The following is a 14,233-nucleotide window of genomic DNA, read 5'->3' as shown; positions in this document are numbered from 1 at the left end:
TTTTTTTTTATGACTATTTTACCTATTCTGGGTCCCTTGCATTTCCCCAGGAATTTTAGGATCAGTTTGTCAGTTTCTGTAAGAAAGTCAGCTGAGACTTTGATAGGGATTGTTTTGGATCTACTGTAGATCAATTTGGGGAGTATAATCATGTGTTTTAGTTTCTGTTGCTGCTATAACAAATTATCACAAACTTAGTGGCTTAGAATAATACAAATTTATTATCTTATAGTTCTGAATGTCAGAATTCCAAACTGTGTCTTATGTGGCTAAAATCAAGGTAGCAGACAGGGCTGTATTCCTTCTAGAGGCTCCTGGTTATCCTGATATCCTGAGAGATTACCCTTTTCCTTGCTTTGTCTAGCTCCTAAACGCTGCCTCCACTCCTTACTCGTGGCCCCTTCCTCTACCTTCAAAAAGTGCAATGCTCCAACCTCTGCTTCCATCATCACATCAACTCCTTCTGCCCTTGACCCACTGTTAGTTTCCCTCTTACAAGGACCCTTGTGATTAGATTATACCCACATGGATAATCCAGAACAATCTCCATAATTTTATGACATTGGTAAAATCTCTTTTTGCCATGTAAAGTAACATGTTCACAGGTTCTGGATATAGGATGTGGTCATCTTTTGGGGGTCATTATTTTACTACAGCATCTTAATAATATTCAGTCTTCCAAACCATGAACATGGGATATCATTCCATTTATTTAGGTCCTCTTTTAATTTCTTTCATGGATGTTTTGTCATTTTCAGTGTACAAATCTTATATTTGATTTGTTAAATTTATTCTTAAGTATTTTATTATTTTTAAAAATATTTATTTTTTTATTTTAGAGAGAGAGAGAGAGCAGGGTGGAGAGGGGAGAGGGAGAGAGAGAATCCTCAAGCAGACGCCCTGCTGAGCGTGGACCCGCCCCCCCCCCCCCCCCCCCGCCATGTGGGGCTGGATCCCAGGACCCTGAGATCATGATCTCAGCCAAAACCAAGGATCAGACACTCAACTGATTGAGTCACCCAGGTGCCCCAAGTATTTTATTATTTTTGATACTATTGAAAATGGAAATGTTTTCTTAATTTTATGCTTGAATTGTTCATTGCTAGTGTACGGAAATACAACTGGTTTTTGTATATCTCATATCCTGTAATCTCGATGAACTCAGTTTCTTTTTGTAGGTAATGAAAATTAAATAGTGGTGATGGTTGTTGCAACAGTGAACATACTAAAAACCATTGAACTGTATACTTTAAAAGGGTGAATTTTATGATCTGTGAATTATGTCTCAGTGAAGCTATTACTAAAAAAGCCAGGTATGTCATTTGGAAATGTCTGTCAAACACTGAAATGTGAATTACTGTCTCATGTCAAATGAGCCTCTCTTTTGGATGTGAGGTTGGAGTCAGGGAGGAGGAAAGTTAGGGGCTAGACATGGTTGTGCTTTGGTACATGGTGCTCTTATTTACTTTCAGACGGCTACTCTAGAAGTTGCACACTCCTGATCCTGGTATGTTTGGTGGAAGAATTTCTCTTCATACCTCTTTTGTTTTGACACAGCAAATTCATCCCTGCCTCAGGGCCTTTGCTATTGTTCTCTGTCTGGGCCATTCTCTCCCCACATCCTCACATGGCTGGCTCCTTCTTGCTATTAAAGTCTTGCTTCTGAGATATCTTCCTTGCTGAACAAATCAAATCTAAAGTAGCTTCCCCAATCCAACCATTCTCTATCATCACACTACAATGTTTTTTTTCTGCCACTAGCTGAAATTATTTGCTTTATTAATTGCTTGCTTGCTTATGTGTTTCTCCTCTGTACAATATAAACTCTGTTAGAGCAGGGATCTAGACTGTCTTGTTCGCCACTGCATCCCTAAACTCTGGGACAGAGCCTGGCACATAGGAAATGATAACTAAATATTTGTTGAATGAACAAGGCATATTATTAAGGAGAGCAGTTACAATTTGGCCCAACTGTTGTAGCTGACAAATGAGGCTTTGGCAAAGTCCCTTTTTTTAAAAAAAATAAGTTTAAAATTTTAATTCCAGTATAGTTAACACAGTGTTATATTAATTTCAGGTGTACAATATAATGATTCAACAATTCTATACCTTACCCAGTGCTCATGATGGTGAATGGGCTCTTTAATTCCCTTCACCTGTTTCACCCATTCCCCCCACCCACCTTCCCTCTGGTAACTTTGTTCTGTATAGTTAAGAGTCTGTTTTTTGGTTTGTCTGTCTTTCTTTCTCCCCCGTCCCTTTGCTCATTTGTTTCTTAGATTCCACACTTGAGTGAAGTCATATGGTCTTTGTCTTTCTCTGACTGACTTATTTCACTTAGCATAATACTCTTCAATTAATGCTATTGCACTTTTTGGGTAAATACCCAGTAGTGCAATTACTGGATCATAGGGTAGTTCTATTTTTAACTTTTTGAGAAATCTCCATACTGTTTTCCACAGTGGCTGCACCAGGTTGCATTCCCACCAACAGTGCATGAGGGTTCTTCTTTTCCACATCCTCGCCAACACTTATTGAAGTCCCTTTTTTTTTAAGATTTTATTTATTTATTCATGAGAGACAGAGAGAGAGAGAGAGAGAGAGAGAGAGAGGCAGAGGGAGAAGCAGGCTCCCAAGGAGCAGGGAGTCCGATGCGGGACCCGATCCCAGGACTCTGGGATCATTACCTAAGCTGAAGGCAGACGCCCAACCATCTGAGTCACCCAGGCACCCTTGAAGTCCCTTTTTAAAACAATCCTAGTGATATTAACTGGCAAGCAATTACGTGAACTCATAAAAGATGATGTGTTTGTACTAACAGGCTTTAACCTACATTTGCTGTAGGTTATGAAGCTGACAAAATTCTTCAGTAGAGGAGTTAAATGATTTAGAAAACTAGGCTGAGGCAGGCAGTATCCCATGAACAAAGGAGAAAATAGTAAATGAGAACTATGCCAGATTGATTACAAAATGGCTATATCTCCTCTTGTATTCAGCTCCTTAAATCGAAAGTTGGAGTCTGTATCTTCACCTCTTGAATCTAGGCTGGCCTCATGACTTGTTTTGACTAATAGAAAGGAGAAGTGATATCATGCCACTGCTGAACCTACGTCTTAAGGAGGCCTTGCACTCTTCTGCCATCTCTCTTGGAGATACAATAAGCCAGGGCCAGCCTGCGGGAATTGGAGAGACCAAGTGCCGCTGAGGCTGGTCTAGGAGAGCCACCTTCTAGCTGACCTGCCAGGTGATTGCACTCTATGACCACACCCAACCGAGATCTCTGAGCCCAGTCTGGATTAGCTGCAGCATCTGGCTGACCCAGAGATTTGTAAGTAAACTTAAATATTTATTACTGTATGCCACTGGAGTTTTTATGGTTGATTTTTATGTAGCATTATTGTGGCCATAGATAACCAATACAAGAATCAAGGGAAGGATGAATACTCTCAGGATTGTGCAGTTTGAACTCAATGTCTGGCAGGGTGGTTGGGAGAAATGAACAAGAGAACATATATCCAGATGTGGATGGAACTGGAGAGTGTTATGCTGAGCGAAATAAGTCAATCAGAGAAAGACATGGATCATATGACCTCACTGATATGAGGAATTCTTAATCTAGGAAACAAACTGAGGGTTACTGGAGTGGTGGGGGGTGGGAGGGATGGGGTGGCTGGGTGATAGACAGTGGGGAGGGTATGTGCTATGGTGAGCACTGTGAATTGTGTAAGACTGTTGAATCACAGATCTGTACCTCTGAAACAAATAATACATTATATGTTAAAAAAAAGAAGAAGAAGAAGATAGTAGGAGGGGAAGAATGAAGGGGGGGAATCGGAGGGGGAGACGAACCATGAGAGACTATGGACTCTGAGAATCAAACTGAGGGTTCTAAAGGGGAAGGGGGTGGGGAGATGGGTTAGCCTGGTGATGGGTATTAAAGAGGGCACATTCTGCGTGGAGCACTGGGTGTTATACGAAAACAATGAATCATGGAACATTACATCAAAAACTAATGATGTAATGTATAGTGATTAACATAACATAATAATAAAAGAAAAGAAAAAAAAAGAGAACATATATCCAGTGTTTGGCCCAGGGTGTGCACATTTATTGTAGTGGCTCCTTAAATACTTTTTGACCGGATTGTGGCTGGGAATGGGAGGGGAATGGGGTTTAGGTTCAAGTCAGTACAGCTAATACTTTGGATTCTTAGCTCCCTGAGGGCAGGAGCCATGTCTCTTATTCATGTTTCATCCTGATTTCCTAGCATGTACTACAAACCCCAGATATATTAATAATAAGGTACAGGGAGCTCATCAAGCAAATGGCATTATGCTCCAGGACTGGCTTCATTTGGTTTTGTAGAAACCTTTGTTATTTCTGCTGAGTTCAATGAGGGAAGAGTTCTGTTAGTGTTTTCCCTCAGTCTATCCTCTTATTAAGAATGCCAAATAGTTCTTATGTCTCCAGATTTCTATTTTCAGTTTCTCTATATCTGGAAAGAATTTATGCTTGTGCAATTGACTGTAGCAAAATAAGCTGGCAGCCAGAGGTTTCAACAGAGCCTTCTACCTCAACTTGCAAAAGCTGTGCTTGCTTCTGTAGGCCGAATGACAACTTTAGGGAGATTGATATCCAGCTCTTAATTTTTTGTCTGTTGGTATGTTGATTATGCATGCTGTTAACTAAAGAGGTAAAATCCTATCTTCTAAAATTTAAATCATCAGGCATAGAGACGATTTTCCTAAGAGAGGCAGAAGAGATGAACTTCTTTTTCCATGATCTTGGAGCTCATCTGAGTCAAAATGGAGAGCTTTTTGGGTCCTTTCCCAATCGCATCCATGCCAGGGTGCCAGACTTTTGGTTTGGCCTCCCTGATCAGGACTGCCCTCCCTCACATGCCCTGACCACTCCAGACCCGTCTTGACTAGCCTGCCAGGCTCTAGAGCCAGGCTGCCTGGAAATCCAAACAAATCCCAGGTCCCTCATTTATTGGCTATGAATTTTTGGTTGAACTGCTTCAAAGCTCTATGCCTCAATTTCCTTAACCATCAGGTGGTGATAATACTAGTACTCATTGTAGGGCATTAGATGAGATAATCTGCTCAGAGGGCTCAGCATGGTGCCTATTAAATGTCAGCCATTATGATCTAGTAAATTAAGTAGGCTGATAATCAGTTAATGTATATACTTTCCAGATATATTTGCCTATACACTAGGGTTTTTGTTTTTAACTTTTATTAGAAAATAACTTCAAATTTACAGAGAAGTTGTAAAAATAAGAATAAAATATAAAACACCCATATACCCTTTATTTAGATTCACTTATTGTTAGCATGATACCCCATTTGCTTTATCATTCTGCATGTGTATAATATATGTGTGTGTATATATATATACACACATTAAAAAATATATATATAATTTTTTGAACCATTTGAAAGTAAGTTGCTTATGTAATGAACTGTGATTCCTAAGTATTTCCATTTTTTTAAAGTAAGCTCTATGCCCAACATGGGGCTCAAACTCACGACCCTGAGATCAAGAGTCTCGTGCTCTACTGACTGAGCCAGCCAGGCGCCCTCAATACTTCCAAAGAATAAAGATATTCTGATATTCTCTTCCTTAATCACAGTATCGTCAAATTCAGCAAATTTAACATCAATATGATACTCTTACCTAATCTGTCTATATTACAATTTTGTTAACTGATCCAATAATGTCCTTTATAGCATATTCTTCTTCTAGCAAAAGATCCAGTCTGAGACCAGGTGTTGCCTTTGGTTGCCCATATCTCTTTCGTCTCCTTCAATCTAGACAATTTCCATGGCCTTCCTTTGTCTCTGAAGACACGTTCTAATAGAATGTTTGTCATTTTGAGTTAGTTCAGTTTTTCCTCAGGATTACATACAAAATACGCCTTTCTGGCTGGAATATTGCATACGTGGTGCTGTCTCCTCAGAGTGTCTCATGTGGAGGCACACAACATCCATCCATCCATCCTTGCTCACATTAATTTTGATCACCCAGCCAATCCTGGTTTGAGTTTCCATTGGAGAGTCACTATGTTTCCCTTACAACTAGGAAGCAAATCATGGGGATACACCTTATGGCAATGCAGTACCTTGATTCTCATCAGATTTCCCTCATAGTTTAGTATCCACTGATGATTCTTAATCTATGCAAAATGATGATTTTCCACTGCCAGCACTCCCTCCATATTTTCCAGTCAGCCTTTGGCCTTCTGATGTAGGCAAGAGTCCTCCCTTAACACTGTCAGCATTTGCTAATGGCTCCCTTCCCTAATGCGAACTACGTGGTTGGTGCCTTTGGATTTGTATCTGGAGGTATTTAGGTCCTCCCTCCCTCCCTCCTTCCCTCCCTTCATCAATTTGGATTCACAATTTTCTATTTTTCTCAGTAGTTTATAAATTTATTATTCTTAATTATTTTGATGCTCAAATTGTGCCAGATATGGCCAGTGGTAGTCCCAGGGTTTTAAAATTCAGTTTCTCGATGGAAAAGCTCTGTGAAGGTCACAGAAGAGAGTTATTTTTTGAATCCGAGCTAGGCCTGTACCACTGAGACAGCTGTATTACTGTGGTAGCCATGAAGTTTTTCACCAATACTGTGAGCTTGCCCGGTAGTCTGAAAACTGTGTGCAGAAAGCTCTGTGCTTTGTTTTCTTTGTGTGTTCAAGACAGGAATGAACATTTGTTTATTGTGGGCCTTCTGCCATTCTTTTGTAGTTGCCTCACAGAGACCACAACAAGGTACAGAATTCTCAGTGTTTGGGCCTGCTCAGAGATGCAAGGAGAAACCGGGGCCCTTTTTATTAGGGGCTCCAAACTCCTGGGAAGGGAAATTGTCTTGGTCAAATTACAGTACCATCATCTCCTTTTTTTCCTCTCAAGGGACATTTTACTGGAAAATCGATGCTATAGTAGTAAGAAAGCAGCTGGTAATATAGTACCAAAGCACATCACTCCTGCTGTTTATTATACCTCGAGATTTATTTCAGGCATTAATTTACTTGTTGATGGAATATTTAAAGCTATTAATGGAATATTTAATATGTTTCTCCATATTGGGAAGAACTCATCATTTCCTACATTCCATAGGATTTACAGGATTTCCTGGTCCGAAAAATACCCACGCTGTCCTTCTGTTGAGGTTTTATTAACTATGAAAAGAACTAACACTCTACCAGCACTTACTCTGTGCAGGACATTGATGTAAATACTGCAGTTATACAATTCTAGGAGGGAAATTGTTATTATTATTATTTTTTAAAGATTTTATTTATTTATTTGACATAGAGAGAGAGAGAGAGAGAGAGAGTACAAGCAGGAGGAGCCGCAGGCAGAGGGAGAGGGGGAAGCAGGCTCCTTGCTGAGCAGGGAGCCCGATGTGGGGCTTGATCCCAGGACCCTGGGATCACGACCTGAGCCGAAGGCAGTCGCTTAACCGAATGAGCCACCCAGGCACCCCTAGGAGGGAAATTATGCTCTCATTATGGTGAGTAGGAAACTGAAGCACGGATTAAGTAACTAGCCCAAGGTCACACAGTTGGTGGTTGAGGTAGAGTTGAATCTGGTCAATATGGCTCTAAAGCCTAAGGCTCTAATTCTTATGCAGAGAAGGCAAAGGGGGTTAACATTTCTTGATACTCTTGACTTACCTGATACAATGAACAAGAATAAGAAGTACGAATCCAAAGTAGAAGAAGAGGAAGATGACAAGACTGATAAGAATGGGTTTCATATCAACAGATCCTGAGGGAAGAGAAACAACTTTGGTCAGGGTGTCCTCAGGAGAAAAGAGGACCATGTTTGGGACAGGACAGCTTCAAGGGCCCATCTCCATCATACCCATTCTGAAGTCCTAATATATTTCCATTCAAAGCAGCAAAGCTGCAGGAGGTCACTCAGACATTATCCACAAATGGCCACCTTTCACACTCATGAGTTCCCAGTGGAAGGTAGGAAGGGACTTCCCATATACAACTTCACAATTGAATTCCCTCTCTTTCTGGAAGAGATTTAACAAAATGCTTTGATTCTCTCTTCTATCTCTATGGTAAATACCAGTTTTTTTATGATGTTTCTCTGGAGGGATGGCATTAGCTTTGATGCATATGATTGACTTCCTCACATAGAAATTTTTCTCCTTTGAATCTTAGAGGCAATACCGACCTTTAGTGGAAGGAACAATGGTCACTTTAAGGTTCTTTGTTCGATGTAGATTCCAGGTTTGGTTCTCCTTTTCTGGTAAAAAACAACAGGCACAATAGATCAGATATTTGGTTCTTGGCCTCTCATCTGAACAGTTGTTCAAAAACTGTCCACAATTAGCTCTGGTTGTTGAATTTTCCTGTGGCAAGAACTAGAGGAAAATCTAACCCCCAAAGCTACAAACCATCTAATACCCCTTTGGGCTAAGCTTTCAATTTGGCTTTTGCTTGGGTGCATTTTGATAGTATTGAAGCAGTGAGACTGCAGCCCCCCTTCTGGAGTGAAGAAGGCTCGACTCATCCTCTGCTATCCATGTGGCTCAATATGCCACAGACATCTGAAGAAAACAGCTACTAAAATAAATGCTGTCTCATCTTTTGGTTTGCACTATTCCAGCCAGTGAAAATTTGTTTTTTGTTATATAGTCATAAAAGGACTTGTAGTTTACCAAAGGACAATGGACACCAGCAAAACTCTATACTATATAATTAATAGATTAAAGAATACATAAGCAGAAATTTCACCCAAATGGCAAGAGAACGATGTATACTCAATAGTAAACACCCTCTGTGTTAATCACATGTGGCTCATCAGCTGCTGGGGGGAGGGGTCTGTGTTTTCAATCAACAGCCTATTCCATTCCCACAGTAGTTCCTACGTAGTTACCCATAACCATTTTTACTATGCCTAAGAGCTCACACAATCCCTGTCATGGGGACAAATTGTCCACTTTGCTTTCTTACCTAAATCTTGCCAGGTATAAAATTTTGGCAACTGAAATTGAGAACTCTGAATTTTTCTCGTACATCCTTGTGGAAATGATGACTACTGATATATACAGTGGCTATATACAGTGGCTCATTACTGCTGGCTACCAAACTGATCTTAGAAAGTGGACCTTGATATGCTGCATAAAATCACTATTATAATAATAGCAAATATTTGTTGAGTAAAAGGCCAACTGAGTGAATAAACCTCACGTGGTCTGAGGGAGCAGAAGTCTTCGAAAAGATGTAGGGCACTAAGTGACATTCTGTAGTATCAACAATAGCTTTAGACTGATCATTTTCTTCCTTATATATTTTTTTCAAATATCTCTCAGACTGCCTTGCAAGTCACTGCTGATGACCCTCAGTGAGGCCACTGTGAGCTTTTGCCTTCCCTCCTATTCCATTTCATTAGGTTTTTCTAAGTAGCAAGCATTCCTATCTCTTACCCTGGATAAAGAAAGATCCTCCGCAGGTATAATCTTCAGGCCTTATCACAAATACCACGAAGAACTGCTCGCTTGGAAAATCCTTCTTCTGCATAAGATAGAACAACTTGTGATAGCAAGAAAGGATAGCAAAAGGGGAGAAAATCCATGGTGGTGTGAACTGAGAGGAAAGAGAAGAAAAATGAAGTTCACCCCTGCCCCCTAATTTCTTAGAAACAACCTTCAGATACCCATGATTTACTCCAGATTTTATCCACAATAAAATAATTGTTACATACAAAAAATTCAAGTAGATACACTATTCTAATTTCAATCTATCTTGTGTCCACTTAGGTGCTTAGAACTGTAATAGGTCCCATGTAAAAAATATGTTAACAGCCTATGTTTAATAATTAATACTTGTATATTATGTTTTTAAAATTAGCATACTTTAGAGTGTTTTAGGTTCACTATATTAAGCTTTAATTATTTAAAAATCTAATGACAGGGGTGCCTGGGTGGTTCAGTTGGTTAAGCGTCTGCTTTCAGCTCAGGTCATGATCTCAGGGTCTTGGGCTCGAGCCTGAGTCTGGCTCCCTGCTCAGCGGTGGTGGGGGGATTCTGCTTCTCCCTCTCCCTCTGCCCTTCCCTGCTCCCTCCCCCCCATGTGTGCTCTCTCTCTCTCTCAAATAAATAAATAAAATCTTTAAAAAATAAAAAATAAAAATAATCTAATGATAAATGACTTTCCTAAAAGTCACACAGCCACAATTAAATAATTTAGGTTAAGGATGCAAAGATTTAAGTGAGGCAACCTGAGTTATAGTCCTGGCTTTAACTTTCTCTAAGTTTACTTCTCTGTATCCCAGTCTCCTTATTCATGAGTGAACAAGAACAGATATTTGGCATATCAAAACTGAGGCACTAGGAAATTAAAGCCTAATAGGGCTTTTTACATTTGATAGCTAAATTATAATTAACCTCTCCTCATTCCTTGTTATTTAGTAAACAGTATCACCTTACCCTGGACAACAGACCAAGTTGTAAGTAACTTAAATAAACCCACCCTAAAGACAGAGACAGAATCTCTTTGAAAATCTACTGACATGATATATGTTCATTTTTGCTATAAAACTGTCATTGAAATAATAATTTAATTACAAATGACAAAAGGGCAAACCGCTATACACATGTGGTCTATATTCCTTTGAACCTATCCATTCTGTCCAGAATGGAAGTCCTTTTTTGGTTACTGTTATAGGTATACAGAGTATTAGAATATGTTCGATTCCTTTGAATAGATCAAACTTCACGCTAAATTGGCATCCCCCAATGAGGAGATTGGCATCTCACCTTACCTCTCTAAGCAATCTGTCAGATATATGTTCCACTGCATCATGGGTTCCTAAGACTTCCCAAGGGGAATGGCAGAGTAGCATTGTCCACCATGGCCTGGGCTTTGATTTCAGGAGTAGTGATCTTTGTTTTATTTTATTTTACTTATTTTTACTCTTATTATTTTAAATTTTATTTATTTGAGAGCAAGAGTGAGAGAGAGAGAGAGCACGACTGGGGGATGGGGAGGAATAGAGGAAGAGGGAGTAGGAGCAGACTCCCCACTGTGCAGGGAGTCCGATGTGGGACTTGATCCCAGGACTCCAAGATCATGACCTGAGCTGAAGGCAGATGATTAACTGACTGAGCCACCCAGGTGCCCCACAATCTTGATTTTAAAACCAATCATAAAGGAAAGATATCCAAGGCACACAGTGAATGATGATACCTTCTGGATGCTGGTCCAACAGGTGACCTGACTGTGTATTGTGAATAAACTGTGTATTGTCATTGACAATACTGACCACAGAAGTGATGTCTCACCTGCAGTGTGATGGCAGCTTTCTTGGTCATGGACTGATAGACACCATTAAATTCCACATTGTGGTCGAGATCGTGCACTGGGCACTGTAATGTGCATGAAGGATAAAAAAAAGAAAGCATCACTAAAGCCATACTATACACACCACACATTCCTCCTGGATCACAGAGCAAGGGGTTCCTTACTAAACCAAAAACCAGGAAACATTTTCTCCAAGAAAAGTCACGCAACAGTCCTCCTAAAACTCGGTGCCTTGTCTTCTAAAGTTCTCTAAAGTTCACTTTATATCAAAGAGAACTGAAAACATTGTCTTAAAGTGTACAACACCTTTCCCATTTTTTATTAACACATTATGAGACAGAAATGGCCTATGGTTACAATAAAAATTTTAAAATCTAGAATAAACAGTAGGTTTCTATGTTTCTTGTGCAGTCCACGATTTGGCCTTCCATATTCTTTGTTATGATCCTCCCTCCCTTCCTTCTTTCCTTCGTTTATTTTGGTGAGGAGTCCACTAGTCTCCATCTCCCCAAATCAGTGTCTCCAAACAGATGATCCACTTGTGTGCACAAGATACTGTTTTATTTAGCAGTTTTGCAGGCGATGCAGGGTAAGAGGATGACATGGTCCCCACCCTCCTCTTTCATTTATCCTGGGACAATATTATGCTCCATATTGAAAGGTTGACAAGTTGTTAAGACTCACCATGATATTCTGGACTGAGACAACAGAACATGGATAAGCCATTTCAGACCTGACTTTAATAATAACTGAGTCCACATCATCAGGAAATTTGTATAGAAAATACTGAGAATAAGAAAAAGAAAGAAATGATTTGTTAATATTAAAGAATGTTTACAGTTATGAACTCAAACTGGTTTTACAATCTCCATTAATTCAGTCAGCCATTCATCTCACATATATTGAGCAACTGCTGTGTGCAGGGCTCTGGGCTCTGAGCCAGATATTAGGCATACAGCAGTGAACAAAACACGGTAGCCATTTTAGACAATGTTGTCATTTCATTTGTTAGCATTTCTTTCTCAACTAAACTTTCGTGTACTTCATTCCAGTTTCTGCTTAAGAAGATCCCCCCAACCCTTTGAACTAGGGATATTCAAGATGTAACATGAGACAACATTTACTTCTATGTGATCATTTTGAAATAGGAAGCTCCACACTGAAAAGCAGATAAGCCTGTTCTTCAAGATTCTTAACAAACTTCCTTTAGGCAAGAATTACCACTAGACCTACCCTGCCCCTAGACTTCTTGTTAAAGAATTTGTTTCCTGGCTGGCATATAGCCAGACAATATTTCCATTCAAAGATCAAGCACCACTTCTAGCGCCTTGAAATATGTTCACAATTTGGAGCAGGCTGAGATATCTTCAAAATGATTTCTCAGGTATCATCAGAATCAGGAAGTATTTATAATAGAAAGAAGTTATACCAATTTACCTAGATTAGATTATGAATCCACTGTTTGTTAACCCTGATTTTTAAACATGTTGCCAATAAATGAAGAAAGGAGACTTCTGTCCAATAATTATAAATGTGGTAACTGCTTGAGAAGCTCGACATTAAGATTTTGAGGACACCAGCCAAAACAAGCCCAATATCCTAGGACTCTAATAAATCTATCAGTTGAAAGGAGAGGCAAAACATGTTAAAACTTAATTCTGTATTCCAGCATCCTCTTTACTAACCTTATACTGAGAACCAGAGCAATAAAAATATAATGTTGTCCAATAATCCACAGCCTTCCGATGGGGGAAAAAATAACCTCAAGATTAAGGAGTGTCATTAACACTGCAGTTTGGAAGTCTGTTCATGCCTTGTAACAGATGGCAACACTCCCAAGAACCCACTTCATTTGGACCTTTCATTTTGGAGCTTGATTCAAATACATATAATACAGGGCTCTTCCAAAGGTAAATGCTCTGGAATTCTCAAAAGGGATTTTTGGTTCTTAGGAAAGCCGAACTTAGTAACTCAAGAGCATTACAGTGATCACCATTAGCAATAATGAGTATCATATATATTCCTATGTACTGTAGGAGTTGGTTTTGTCACTGGGTGGCAGTATATATGCACTGTGGAAGCTCTCACTGATGGGAAATTTAGCTCTTAAAAGATGTGTGGGAGTTGGTTCATACAGGTTTGGAGAGCTGACTGCACACATCTCTTCCCAACTCTGTATTCAAGGACGTCATGTTGGCAGTTTGAGATTAGCCAGAATACAAGTATTTTCACCACAGAAATGGGCAAATGCTACAAATCAGGAGTTTCTCTCTGGGAACTGGTTGTTAAATATTTACCAGCATATAAATGTCTGTAATCGAATTACACCAGTATCCATATATATGTTAAGCCCAGTTTTAGCATATCCAAAACAAAAAATTAAGTAGCCAGGTATGACCTAAGCTGTATAACAGCCTGCAGAAGATTTACAAAAAATATCAGGACATTAAATAAATCTGTTATAAACTTGCTATTGCATAGACTTTCCTCTTTCAGAAGCCAAGAAAGAAAAAAGGAAGGTAGCTAGAGGTGTCAACAGAAAAGTGGCTTAAATCAAAGTTTTCAAGTATTTATTCTGTTTATGATTATGGTTTAATGGAGAACACAGCACAAATATCTAATTCTTCTCATGTCAGCATTCCTGGTCTCTCTTTATGACAGGAATAACTAATTTATTCTACCCATAACACTGTAGAAATTAAAGTCTGTCTTGTTTTTATTGCATTTCTAGGTCAATTAACTATTTGTGTACCTGTATTGTGTTTTGCCTTCTACTCCCTGGCCCCCCAGCACCCATTTTGATTACAAGGTCCATGAGGGCAGAAGTTGCATCTCTTTCTTCTTCACCTCGTATCCCCAGCACCTAGGACAGTCTAATACTGTCTTTGGTGCATAACAGGCACACAA

The 14,233-nt window shown here is 39.5% G+C and overlaps 1 protein-coding gene and 1 long non-coding RNA gene across 8 annotated transcripts in view; one reads left to right on the top strand and one right to left on the bottom strand.

The window, feature by feature from the left end:
- SIDT1 (SID1 transmembrane family member 1) overlaps positions 1–14,233 on the bottom strand; it is an 89,508-nt gene that overhangs the window by 38,022 nt on the left and 37,253 nt on the right. For 6 of the 7 annotated variants that reach the window (XM_028110593.1, XM_028110595.1, XM_028110596.1 and 3 more), the window contains 5 exons: positions 12,011–12,112; positions 11,308–11,391; positions 9,451–9,538; positions 8,196–8,267; positions 7,682–7,775 (listed from right to left, as the gene is read on the bottom strand). In XM_028110593.1, the coding sequence (XP_027966394.1) occupies positions 7,682–7,775; positions 8,196–8,267; positions 9,451–9,538; positions 11,308–11,391; positions 12,011–12,112 (440 nt within the window). Of the gene's footprint in view, positions 1–7,681; positions 7,776–8,195; positions 8,268–9,450; positions 9,611–11,307; positions 11,392–12,010; positions 12,113–14,233 lie in introns of all 7 variants that reach the window. The other variant, XM_028110594.1, reaches the window with a different exon arrangement.
- The window catches only part of LOC114214769 (uncharacterized), a 46,812-nt gene that overhangs the window by 20,825 nt on the left and 11,754 nt on the right, over positions 1–14,233 (top strand). The gene's annotated exons all lie outside the window — the stretch shown is intronic.

The sequence above is a fragment of the Eumetopias jubatus genome, unplaced genomic scaffold, assembly GCF_037043125.1.
Source record: "Eumetopias jubatus isolate StellerSeaLion01/CBP00866 unplaced genomic scaffold, mEumJub1_p1.0 scaffold_1, whole genome shotgun sequence".
Classification (NCBI taxonomy): Eukaryota; Metazoa; Chordata; class Mammalia; order Carnivora; family Otariidae; genus Eumetopias; species Eumetopias jubatus.
The sequence above is the reverse complement of the archived record's forward strand: the minus strand, read 5'-3'. Positions and strand labels throughout refer to the sequence as shown.